This window comes from Camelus bactrianus, chromosome 5 (genome assembly GCF_048773025.1).
Source record: "Camelus bactrianus isolate YW-2024 breed Bactrian camel chromosome 5, ASM4877302v1, whole genome shotgun sequence".
NCBI lineage: Eukaryota > Metazoa > Chordata > Mammalia > Artiodactyla > Camelidae > Camelus > Camelus bactrianus.
Window position 1 is genome coordinate 73223380 of NC_133543.1, and position 12769 is coordinate 73236148.

Below are 12769 nucleotides of genomic sequence, written 5' to 3' on the forward strand. Positions count from 1 at the left end.
ACCAGTTTCATGGGTGTGAAGAGCCGCTACAGCAGCTGCACCAGCTTGACTTCTGGAACACAGCTTCTGTGGTGAGCCCTTTAATTCAATAGTCCAGGGGTAGCCCCCTGACTTCTGGCCCTCCAGCCCATCAGTTTTGTAAGCCCATGCTTGATTCTCAGTATTAAATCTTTCTCTGTTTGAAATATCACCTAATTCATTTTCAGCCTTCCAGATAGAGCCTGGGTCTTCCCTGAGCCACCAGGTTGGGCCAGGTGCCTCCCCTGTGCTCCCACCTTGCCCGCCCTGGCAAGTCTGTGCCTCTTCATCTTTGCTCCTCTGGCATCAGGGCTTGGCTTTCAGCATGCACAGTGTCCATATTTGCTGAACTGAAGCTTCCTCTGCCAAGATACCAGGAAGGTTCTGAAATCTAGTCTAAGCAGTACCCATTCTTAAGCCAGATCTGCAAACCCCAAAGAACAAGTTGGCTCTAGATGTATCTGGGATTCTAGATGAATCCAGAGCCCTCAGCTTTCCCATACTTCAGCTCCACACACAAGAGGCCACCAGAATTGAAGATTTGACCTGATCCCTGGGAAAGGGATGCTGAGGAATGAGGAAGTTGTTTACCTCTGGAGTTACCATTTGGTGGTTCTCAGGACCCTCTACTGCTGCGCCTGTAACGAGGCCAGCAGTCAATGGCAGCATAGGCTTTACAGTCAGGAAAACCCAAGATGGAAGGTGTGTGACCTGTGGAGCAAGTTACTTGTCTGAACCTGAGAATCTTCATCTATAAAATGGGATTAATAATATCAACCTCACAGCACAGTGCAGGCACATTGGAAATGCCCAGTTGCTATTATTATGGTCACCATTGGTGTCGACTGTGTCATCACTGTACCACAATTCTGTTACAGATTTTATAGACATATTTTTTCCTTCAGCCCACACAGACTCACATGCAATTAGGCTAGAATGCTCTGCTTTATACTCCTCCCCCCCAGAGGTATTCCATTTTCCATAGTGGTGTGAGTAACCCTTTTTTGCAGAAGATCTATCTAGGCCCAAGTTTGGGGCTGTGCTGAGGAAAGAACAAAACCATTTATGTCAGTGACTCTGGACCCTAGCTGAAAATCAGGGTCGCCCAGAGAGTTGAAAACAAAACAGCAACAAAAATAAGCAAACAGAATGAAACCAAGACACAGTGCCTGGGTTACCAACCAGAGATTCTCATTTAATAAGGCCCAAGCTTCAGTAGTTCTTAAGGCTCCCCAGGTGATTGTAATGTGCGGCTGAGAGCCACTGCTCAGTGTGGGAAAGATTAGCACTTGCATCCCCTCTAGGGGAGAAGAAAGAAGCTCTTACTTTTCTATAATCTCCACCACAGTGGGGGAGGGGAGAGGACTGAAGATTATAGTTGAATTACTCCACTTATAATGTGAACAAGGCATTCTTATTATGAACCTGGATAAATGACTCATCATGTTAATCCTCTGGTTAGTGTCTTGGTTTCTCTTCTAGAGGTGTCTGATCTGATGAGAAGAGGAGTGATCATAAATGCTCCAGGACATGGAAAATGCTAGGCTGGAAATACCCGTGAGGGATTCACGTTGGCTCGTGGGTGTCCATTCCATGGCGGGCTGGTTGCTGATGTCAGGTGTGTGCACTTTGATCTGGGGCAAGTGAAGTGATCCCTGCTTTGTCATAAAATCTAGCAAATATCTCAATGGAGATAGTTGCTGACAGCTGGGAGTGTGCTCAGACATAAAGAACCCGCATATCTCATTTTACTGGGTTTCGCAGATACTCCATTTTTACAAATTGAAGGTTTGTGAACAGCCCTGAGTTGTCAGATGATGGTTAGCATTTTTTTAGAAATAAAATGTTTTAAAAATTAAGGTATGTACATTGATTTTTTTAGACATAATGCTATTGCACATTTAATAGACTGAAGAATAGTGTAAACATAAGTTTTATATACTCTACTGGGATACCAAAAAATTCTTGTGACTCACTTTGTTGCTGTATTTGCTTTACTGCAGTGATCTAGAACCAAACACAGTATCTCTGAGGCATGCCTGTACATCTAAAAACCTGTAACTTCTTTTCCCCATTATTAAAGTGATATACAAAAGAAAATAAAGAAGATCAGGAGAACAGAAAAATAGAATGAACCCAGTAGAAACAAATAATAACTAAGGCTTATAGAGTTATGAGGTTCTAGACATGGTTCTAAGCCCTTAACCATATAAATTTACCCCTCACTACAACTCTGTGAGGTGGATCACTATTTGAACTCCATTTACAGATGAGGAAAGAGGTGACTATTGGGTGACTTGTCCACAGTTAGTAAAGAACCAAGGTTTAGACTCATACTGCATTTAACGGGGTATGATCAACCTCAAAGGTACAGCTCATGAGGTAAGCTTTATCCAAGGATTCAATGCCACTTGCTAAAGTTTTAAAAGTTAATCTTAGTTGCTATTCACTCAACTGCTTATTTCACAATTACTTATTGGAGGCATCTTAATTATCAAGATTTTGAAGAGTATAGAGGCTACCTGTCTAGTCATTCTTACAGCATTGAACTCTCAGGTGTCTCAGCAGAATATACATATGTAATCAACACAGTATAGTAAGATTAGAAATGTAGTAACTATTCCCTTCTAACAAAATTCAAAACCAACACTTCAAGACTCCTGGAATGTCACACACTTAACTAGTTGGAATGTTTAGCACTATCCTCTGTATTTTCATCAATTAATAAATACACCTTGGACAATAATTTAAGCTGCATCTCAGGAATTTGGTTTTGTAGCAACATGCCTAATATAGCAGTAGTGTCTTCAACTCAGAAATTTGGTGTTTTTCATGGATGGATGGCTAGATGGCAGAACAGATGAATGAATGAACAGAGGAGAATGCTTTGCAATGTTCTAGTTGCTTAAAAATTACATCTTTAAAAATAATTTGGTGTTCTCCAGTTTGTCAAACAATAAACCCTGACTCAGGAGAAAATTTTTATTTCTGTCCTTTCCATGGGTTAAATATGTAACTTCAAGCAAGTTATTATGGTGCCAGTTTTATCTGATTGTCATCAGGATTAACAATGAGCTAACCTAAATGAATTATTTAGCACCCTGCCTAATCCATGTCAAACAGTCAGCATATTTTAAACTGCCTTTAAAGTGAAGTAATATATGCAAAAAAAACCCCAAATTCAAATTATATGAAAAGCTATACAACGCAAAATAAGTTTCTTTTGGTAAAGTTTTCCTGTTGTTATTACTACTCTTATTAGAGATCTCCAAGCAAAAATAACCTTTTGCTGTTGATTAAGAAGGGAAAGGTTTACGGACTAGTAGATAACCTCGTTTGAGTCAGAACCAAGTGAAATAACAAAAGTATTCTGGCTAAATTCCAGCATGAGTGATTAACATTCTCCAACTTCAAATAATTTTTATTATTAGCCAACACTTGTCCTTCCCCAATAATACACATGTTGCATAAAGGCCACAGAATGAGGCGGTCTCCCTTGGCATGCTCACTATCTGTGCATACTTTCCACTGAGGATTTCCCTTTCTTTTTGATTGCTATTCCATAGCTTTACAACTCCCACTACTTTCAACCCTGGGATGTTTGCCGACACTGAGTGCCAAGTAGTTCCAAAAAACAGAAGAGATAAAATACGAGCACCTGTAGAATTCCAGGGAATGGAAGAGTAATGTACATTTTAAACATCTTTATTAACAGTTTTGATATTTGTGAAGCGATTAATATGTATTTCTTTTAACTTTGAGGCTGGGATTAATACACATATTCTTCATTATTTTCCGCAAAGTCTTACTGATAAGCAGGAGGGAGAGGGCTGTTCTGCAATTTAGTCTCCCAGTCTGTATAAATGGGATCCAGGACACAAGAACCACAGTAACCGCGGTCTATCTCAGCCCTTTAGTCCAGTCCTGAGTTCTCGAAGAACTCAGGCCCTCTTGCCTTTTTTCCGCCTTCTTCCCAGGAGAAGGAAGGGGTGGGGCAGCGGGAAATAATTCAAACCCTCTTTGTAAGCGTGTGAATGCATTTCAAGAATGCTAAACACCTCACTCTTTCAACCCAATTAGAACGTTTAGAAAAGAGGCATTTTTAGAACATTTAAAACTTGCAGCACAGTAACCCATCTGGAGAGCGCCACTGTGCGTCCCAGCAGTCGGGGCGCTCAGCAGGTCTTCCCGCGGGCTTCGGCAGCTCGGTGCGTCCCCAATTCCCAGCGGCGCGCGGGTGCGCGGTGAAGCAGCGGGCAGCCCCCGAGCGGGGGTGGGTGGTATGCGGCGCCCTGCCCATTACAGAGCCTGGAGCCAGTGTTGCTTCTCTCTGCGGGCGACTTCGGAACTGCCTGGATTTTTAACCTGATAAACGGATAAAGGACTAACATGTCTCGAGTCTTCCAAACACAGAAAGAAAATCACTTGTCGCAACAGTAAGATTTTGTTACGAAATGCAGAAGTAAAGGTTAAAGCCTGGGAGATAACCGGTAGCACATGGGGGAGGGGCGGGGAGGAGGTGGATAAAATTGTGGACGCCGTGGCGATTTGAACGCCTACTCTGTGCCGGGCGCTCGGAATACCGCGCTGAACAAGATTGTCTAGGTTGTGGCTTTTTGGGGGGAACTATAAATAGCTTGGTTGCCTTGATCAAATTTCTAAACCTCCCTTTCTTCACCTGTGAGGTGTACTTGCCTCGTAGAATTGTTGTAAGAACTTGAGACATCCTGTATTAAGTTGTAAACAATTAACGCGCTGTCCGACACACAGTAGGGGCTCAGTAAGCATTTGTTCTCTCAACTTGAGCTCACCTGGTCTGAGGATAGCGCAGAGGGGAGACAGGAGCCACGGTTAAGACCGATTCTTTTGAGTAGTTCTTTGAAACAAGCGCTGGATTCTAATAATGCTTAGCCGCAGAGGGGGCACTGGAAGCAAGGGTTCATAAGCTAGAACATCACAGGAAAGTGAGCCCGGCACCGGTGGGCGCCGGGAGAGAACTCAGGAGAGACTTCTAACTAGGCTTTCCCGCCCCGGGTCTCAAGAAAAGCGTGATTAGCATGCGCCCCACCCCCATCGCTTCCGGGTCCGCGATTGGCCAGCGCTCCTGGGCTGCACGCTTCGGGCGGGGCCCGAGGGCGCCCCGGGAGAGGCAGAGCCTGCGGGGCAGTGGGCGGGGACGCGCGGAGAGCGTGGCAGGGCGGCCCACCAACCGAGCCCCAGCGCTAGGGGGCGGGGCTGGGGCGGAGCCTCCCGACGGGCATTAGAAGCAGGTGACCCGGGCGGGGCTGGAGAGGCCAGGCAACCCGCGGCCGTGACTCTACCGCAGCTACAGCTGCTGTTGCCGCTGCTGCGCGCCGTTTGTTATCCTCCGGAGGTGGGCGAAAGGGTGCTAGAGCGCGGGGGAGGAGTCGATCCCGGCGCGTCCTGGGAGCGCCGCCACCGCCCCCAGGAGTCCGCTGGAGCGCGGAGCCCCCTGCAGGGGAGGAGGGGAGCGGCTGGCGGGACGCGGCGGCGGGCTCCCACCATGCAGTCCCGGCGGGGCCAGCGCCGGCTGCTCCCAGTGCTGTGAGGCGGCAGGATCCTCCGGTCGCCGCACACCGCCTTTCTCTCGCCCAGGTGCTGCCAGGCGCGCTCGCCCTTCGTCCGGCCCCCGCACCCTGGTGGAAACGCACAGCCTGCCCCCGCCCCGCCCTGCCCCGCCCGGATCATGCAGGGGGCCCCGGAGGAGGAGGGGGCGAGTGACCGGTCTGCGGCGACCTCGTTTAGGGGGCGGCTCCCTCTCTGAGACGCCCCCGCCCGCTGCCATGTGCTACCTCCTTGGGTACCCAGCCTATCTCCAAACTTTCCCGATGCCAGCCCAGCTCTGAGTCGCGGTTCTGAGTGAAGTGTCCCACAGACGGAGGACCCAGGCTGGCTACGGACTATCTGCTTATCTCGGGATCCTCGGAGGTGAGAGCCCGCGCCTTTCTCTTTCTCCCTATTCTTTTCCCGGTCCCTCAGCCATTTGCCGGGGGAGACTGAGTGCTCTGAGGCTGGGGTACAGCCTGGAAGGCCCAGCGGAAAGGGAGGTGGGGTGGGAGGGAGGCGAGGAGTTGGTAGTTTAGTTTCAGGAGGTGGGAGGGAGGGAGGGAGGGGAGAGAGGTTAACTTAAGAGATTTGGAGCCCGCTTGCGGGGACTGAGCCGTTATCGCCCCTCTAACTGGGAGTGGTTTCCATTTTTCTTCTCCCTACTTTCTTTTCTAAAGAGTACTTGCGCTGGAATCTAGAGCCCTAACCGTCCCTCTCAACCCTATTCGGCGAAGAGCTGGAGAGGCAGCAGAGGCAGCGCCTTTCTGAAACAGTTTATCTTTGGACGGATTTCTTTAAAAGAAAAAGAAACCAACAGGTTGCCAGTTCCGGCGCCACACAAGTCTGCAGAGAGGGAAGCCGCGGTCCCGGTTTCCCCTGCTTGAGCTGGCCCCTTGCGGGCTGCGGCAGGCGAGGGGAGGGAGGGGGCTATGGCTCGGCCTGACCCGTCCGCTCCGCCTTCGCTGTTGCTATTGCTTCTGGCGCAGCTGGCGGGCCGGGCGGCGGCCGCCTCCAAGGCCCCGGTGTGCCAGGAAATCACAGTGCCCATGTGCCGCGGCATCGGCTATAACCTGACGCACATGCCCAACCAGTTCAACCACGACACGCAGGACGAGGCGGGTCTGGAGGTGCACCAGTTCTGGCCGCTGGTGGAGATCCACTGCTCGCCGGACCTGCGCTTCTTCCTGTGCTCCATGTACACGCCCATCTGCCTGCCGGACTACCACAAGCCGCTGCCGCCCTGCCGCTCCGTGTGTGAGCGCGCCAAGGCCGGCTGCTCGCCGCTCATGCGCCAGTACGGCTTCGCCTGGCCGGAACGCATGAGCTGCGACCGCCTCCCAGTGCTGGGCCGCGACGCCGAGGTCCTGTGCATGGATTACAATCGCAGCGAGGCCACCACGGCGCCCCCCAGGCCCTTCCCGGCCAAACCCACCCTCCCAGGCCAGCCGGGGCCAGCCTCGGGGGGCGACTGCGCCGCCGGGGGCCCAGCGATGTGCAAGTGCCGCGAACCCTTCGTGCCCATTCTGAAGGAGTCGCACCCGCTTTACAACAAGGTGCGGACCGGCCAGGTACCCAACTGTGCGGTACCCTGCTACCAGCCGTCCTTCAGCCCCGACGAGCGCACGTTCGCCACCTTCTGGATCGGCCTGTGGTCTGTGCTGTGCTTCATCTCCACTTCCACCACGGTGGCCACCTTCTTAATAGACATGGAACGCTTCCGTTACCCTGAGCGCCCCATCATCTTCTTGTCAGCCTGCTACCTGTGCGTGTCGCTGGGCTTCCTGGTGCGCCTGGTCGTGGGCCATGCCAGCGTCGCCTGCAGCCGCGAGCACAGCCACATCCACTATGAGACAACGGGCCCTGCGCTGTGCACTGTTGTCTTTTTACTGGTCTACTTCTTCGGCATGGCCAGCTCCATCTGGTGGGTCATCCTGTCGCTCACCTGGTTCTTGGCGGCTGGCATGAAGTGGGGCAACGAGGCTATTGCAGGCTATGCGCAGTACTTCCACCTGGCCGCGTGGCTCATTCCCAGTGTCAAGTCCATCACTGCACTGGCACTGAGCTCCGTGGATGGGGACCCGGTGGCCGGCATCTGCTACGTGGGGAACCAGAACCTGAACTCGCTACGCGGCTTCGTGCTGGCCCCGCTGGTGCTCTACCTGCTGGTGGGCACGCTCTTCCTCCTGGCCGGCTTCGTGTCTCTCTTCCGCATCCGCAGCGTCATCAAGCAGGGTGGCACCAAGACGGACAAGCTGGAGAAGCTCATGATCCGTATTGGCATCTTCACACTACTCTACACAGTGCCCGCCAGCATCGTGGTGGCCTGCTACCTGTACGAACAGCATTATCGCGAGAGTTGGGAGGCTGCGCTCACCTGCGCGTGCCCAGGTCCAGATGCCGGCCAGCCGCGCGCCAAGCCCGAGTACTGGGTTCTCATGCTCAAGTACTTCATGTGCCTCGTGGTGGGCATCACGTCGGGCGTCTGGATTTGGTCCGGCAAGACTGTGGAGTCGTGGCGCCGCTTCACCAGCCGCTGCTGCTGCCGCCGCCCGCGGCGGGGCCACAAGAGCGGCGGCGCCACTGCTGCCGGGGACTACGCCGAGGCGAGCGCAGCTCTCACTGGCAGGACCGGGACGCCGGGCCCCGCCGCCGCCGCCGCCGCCGCTGCCGCCGCCGCCGCCTACCACAAGCAGGTGTCCTTGTCGCACGTGTAGGAGGCCGAGAGGGACCTGGCCGGGAGTTGAGGGAGGGAGGGAGGTTGTTTTGTTTGGTAGCTTTGCCAAGGTCACTTCCGTTTACCTTCATGGTGCTGATGCCCCCTCCTGGGGCAACTTGGAGAGAAGGGGAAAGGGGCTGGTTCAAGGGGAGTACCTGCCCCAGGACTTCGCAAAGGGGCTCAGCTCACGTCTGTTCTATCTTACTGCCTTTTCAAGGGGAACCCTGTTTTTAATTTATATGTAGTTTTCTTAATTTTTAACTGTTGCATTTTGGCAACAAAATTTACCTTTGCTTTGGGGGCTTTACAGTCCTAAGGTTGGCATTATAACGACGTTCCACTTGGTTCAGGTTTCCTTGAACTGTGTGGTCTAAATTGGGAAAATAGTTTCCTATTCTTGTGTCTTTAAAAATAATGTGAACAGTGAAAGTTTGGGTTGTTGTGACTGGGAAGTTGTCCCGTGTGTTTTTTCAGCTCGTTTCTCCTCCCACTGCTTAAAGTGTCCAAGATGCTTTAAGGTGAGCTACTTGTCCCTGATCATGGTTCCTAAGTTAGGGGGAACCCCAAGTCATTCCAAGGAGGGGGAGCGGGGAGCATAGTGTGGTTAGGGCCTCCCAAAAGTGACAAGGTTAGGAAGTGTTTAGAGATTTTGTGTCCATCCTATCCTAGCTTTGTTTAGCAAGCTTCAGTTTCTGTTCTGTCTTACCTGTAATTATTCTCATTCTTAACAGTGCGAGCTTTACTTCAGTAAGTTAGGGGTGGCATTACAGTGTCCGGCCGGAATAAATATTTGGAACAGTGAGAACCTGAGGGATGGTGATTGGTTGAATCTGAATTCTAGACTAAGATGGCAGCTTAGTGCCAAAGGAGTGAGTGGGTGGTTCTTAATAGGCTTCAGTGATCCCACTTTTGGAAAAAAAGAAACTTGTGTTATAATTTTGATAAAAGTAAACCTACTCCCTTCTTCAGTAAGTACTTAGTGATTGTGCTGAAGGGGGCTCCTTTTTAAATTCAAGGACTAAAATGGATATACCTCCTGTAATTAAGTAAATTTCCAACACTTCTCTTATCTGCTCCACCCCCTCCCACCTCTTTTATCATGTTAAACAGTCTTTTTGCTTTTCTTATTCCTCCTCTCCTGGAGAGCTGTGATTAGAAACCACACCCACCCTTGAATGAGGTGCTTAAAGGGGGCAGGTGGGGGAGGGGAGGTTGGCTGGCTACCTGTGAACAAACACTGGCAGCAGTGAGGGAAAGTAAGTGCCCCTGGACTTTGGACTAGTTTACAGCCAGATATTCCAAAAGCAGCAAGACACTACTCGGCAGTCTCTGAAAATAAGTGAGACCCGTAACACACTTGCATAAGTTTTTAAAGTAGGGATCAGTGTAGCAATAGGAAAGGTGTCCCTACCCCTACCACACTTGAATACATTTTTTTCCTCCTCTTCTGAGAAAGCCTGTATATGTTGATGAGCACACACACACTTTACTGTTAGAGTTCTGTTTGCTTTTCTAATCTGTTTAACCATTTCCTCATTCATATATGAAAGCCTATGTATTGATGAATACACACATACAAACCCCCACACCTGCCCCCCCATACACTTCACTATTAAAAATTCTGTTTGCTTTCCTAATCTGTTTAGCTATTCATTCATGAAGAGTGTGAGGCCATTACTGGGGAAGTGGGTGATGGTGCATTGGCCAGCAAAATACCAATGACCAGAATGGAGTGGGGACTAAGTTTAAGAAGCTAAAATGGCAAAAGCAATTACAATTTGAGAATGCCTCCCTTAGAAAACAAGTCTAGGGATTTGCCCTTCTTTTATACCAAAGTTGGAAAAGTAAGATTAAGCCCAAGTCAATTTTTACTTTATGGTTATGAAGAACAAGTGCATGGTTTTCATAGTGGATTTAAGCACTTTGCTGGTGGGGAGAAGCCTGGTATTATAGTTTTAATGGACTCTCAAAAGCTGTTCACATTTATAAAAATTCACTGCCCTTATGCACTCATCCTGTGAATCAAAATTCAAATGTCAGTAGATTAAACAAAACCTAGTACACAGAACTACAGAACTTTTTTTAACATCTAATTCCTCTGCTTATTCAGAAGCTTCTTAGCACCTTGAAATAGATCCCCTGCCTGTGGGCCAATTCCTCTCCAAGTTTTCAAATGAGGACCTTTTCTGATCACCTTGACCTCCTCCCTCATTTAACTTGTCTTCCCAGAAAATACATAGGTTATTCTGCTGCCTTTGGTCATTATGCTTAATTTGGGTTCTCTTGCTTCCTGCTTTTTCTTTGTGGAGGAATCTAAAGATGATGCTGAATGTATCTGAAAGTTGTGGGATGAAGTGGGCAAAGTGATTTAATTTCTCCTTTAAAAACTTAATTTTTTTGTTTTGGCAACATGCCAAACCTAAAAAGACCCATTTACTTAAAAAAAATAAGACAGTTAAGACAAAGGCTACTAAGCCAAGGAGAAGCAGTACAGGTCATGCATTTGGGGTCTAGTTCCAGACCAACTTTCAGAGGTGCCTCTCCTTTTCAGTCTCTGTTCTCACCCCTGCTCTCCCTCTCCCTTCCGTCAAAGATAGAGCCCACCTGCTTCCTTGAAGTCCTATCAAGGAAGATCTGCCCCACCTGCTACCCAAGGCAGAGAGGTCAGATCTACTTATGCTCAGCCCCTATTTCCATCCCACATGCTGTTTTCTCCTGATTTGCATTTTTATTAGGCAAATGATCCATTCTCTTGAAAATTATAAAATGAAAGGTCGTGGGTGGTTTAGCAACTTTTTCACAGCCAGCTTTGTGATTTTGGAGAGGATTTAGGGCCCAGTTTAGCCTCACATGTACAGCGTCCAGGCTTTCCCTTTCACAGTTCAGTTTTAAGCAACATCTCCCTCATAGATCAGGTGTTAAAGATTTAGAAGAAACTAATATGTGACCACTCAGTGAATCAGTTGACCAGACTTTAGGTAGTCTTTTTAATTTATATTTCCCTCCTCACATTTTGAAGTTGTCTAAATTGGCTGAAAATAAGTTTTCTTGTTGCCTTATTGGTTTATCCTCGCAAACCTTTGTCATTGTTTCTTTCACGTGATCATTTCCAGTGATGAGCCTGTGTGTGTGTGTTGTGTGCAATTTGTGCGCATGTACAAGCTTAAATAATGTGCCGACAGCACTGTTTCCAAGCTGGCGTTCATTAGGCCGTTTCCTCCTGGGCCAGGGCTGCACTGATCCTGACACCAGCTGGCAGGAGAAAACCTCCTGGATCCCACATGGAACCTTAATAACAGCATCCATGACCCGCACTCCCAAGTACAGAATGGGAACCCCAGAGCTAGGAAATGTAGTTGTGTATTTTAATGAACTACTTCTCCTGCTAAACAGGCTTCTTTCACTTCTGTGCTCTAAGGAAACACCGAGGGAGGTAGGAGAGACAAAGCTTTGAATAACTGCTTTCTAACACCGAATGTGGCAAACAGGACAGAGAACATCACAAATCTAGGCAGGTGTGAGGTACAGTGGCTGAGGATTGCCTGCTCCCCCTGCATGCCCTTTCTTGCCTCCAAAGTCCAGTCAAGTGATCCCGGGAAAGAAATATGCCTGGGTTAAGGAGGGTGGTTCTGAAAGAAAAAGCTACCAAGATATCAAAGCTGGGTGAAGGGTAGGCAGGATGAAAGTAACTAAGTAACCGGACTCAACTCTCAAAAGCTTCTAGCAGCTTGATGACAATTACAGGATTTATCTCAGCCAGGATAATGTCTGTGGTACATCATTTGAAGACAATATTACTTCATGTTGTTACAAACTGTATGTATAGTATGTATGTGTTGTGGGTATGTATATAAATAATATACTATATATATGAGAGATTTAGTGACTTTTGATACGGGTTTGGTGCAGGTGAATTTATTACTGAGCCAAATGAGGCACATACCGAGTCAGTAGTTCAAGTCCAGGGCATTCAGTACTTTTTATGATTTCCATATATGTATAGTGCCTATCCCATGCAGTGTCGTCAGTGTCATTGTCAAATCCAGAACTCATAAATAAGAGCCAGCGATACTTTATTTGTAGACAATCAACTTGAATCTGTAAATTATTACTGGCAGATGATTATAATTTTGAATTCCTAACACTAACAAAAGGAAACCCAGAGCATCCTGATAACAAGTTTTTTGTTTCACTTGGATCCTGGGTCAGTAGAATAGTAATTGTATGTGGTTATGTTAGTCTCAAAATACTTAATTTACTGACCATATTATTTCAGAAAAATTTTGTATGTATTATATTTGTGGGAAGGTTAAATAATGGTTTGAGATTTTTATCAAATATGGAGAGTAGTTATTTATGAAAAACAAAGAAATGTCTATTTTTGTTTCTTTGTTCCCAATTAATGTAGATAAATTTTAAAGTGCATTAAAGCAATGGTAAAGAAAATAAAAAGATGCTGTACACGTA

General features: G+C 48.1%; 1 protein-coding gene and 1 long non-coding RNA gene across 2 annotated transcripts; one reads left to right on the forward strand and one right to left on the reverse strand.

The window, feature by feature from the left end:
* Positions 1 to 3707: 3707 nt before the first annotated feature.
* On the reverse strand, positions 3708 to 5216 carry LOC141577734 (uncharacterized). Its single transcript, XR_012507099.1, has 2 exons — positions 4830 to 5216; positions 3708 to 4383 (listed from the first exon to the last, which is right to left on the reverse strand). It is a non-coding gene; the product is annotated as an uncharacterized LOC141577734 (long non-coding RNA).
* Positions 5217 to 5265: 49 nt separating this feature from the next.
* FZD5 (frizzled class receptor 5) lies at positions 5266 to 12769 on the forward strand. Its single transcript, XM_074364094.1, has 3 exons — positions 5266 to 5392; positions 5635 to 5967; positions 6264 to 12769. The coding sequence occupies exon 3, from the start codon at positions 6516 to 6518 to the stop codon at positions 8298 to 8300; it is 1785 nt and encodes a 594-aa protein (XP_074220195.1). The 5' UTR covers positions 5266 to 5392; positions 5635 to 5967; positions 6264 to 6515; the 3' UTR covers positions 8301 to 12769.

Bases quoted from the DNA above. Each gene is read 5' to 3' on its own strand.
- FZD5 (XM_074364094.1), top strand. From the start codon at position 6,516: ATGGCTCGGCCTGACCCGTCCGCTCCGCCTTCGCTGTTGCTATTGCTT.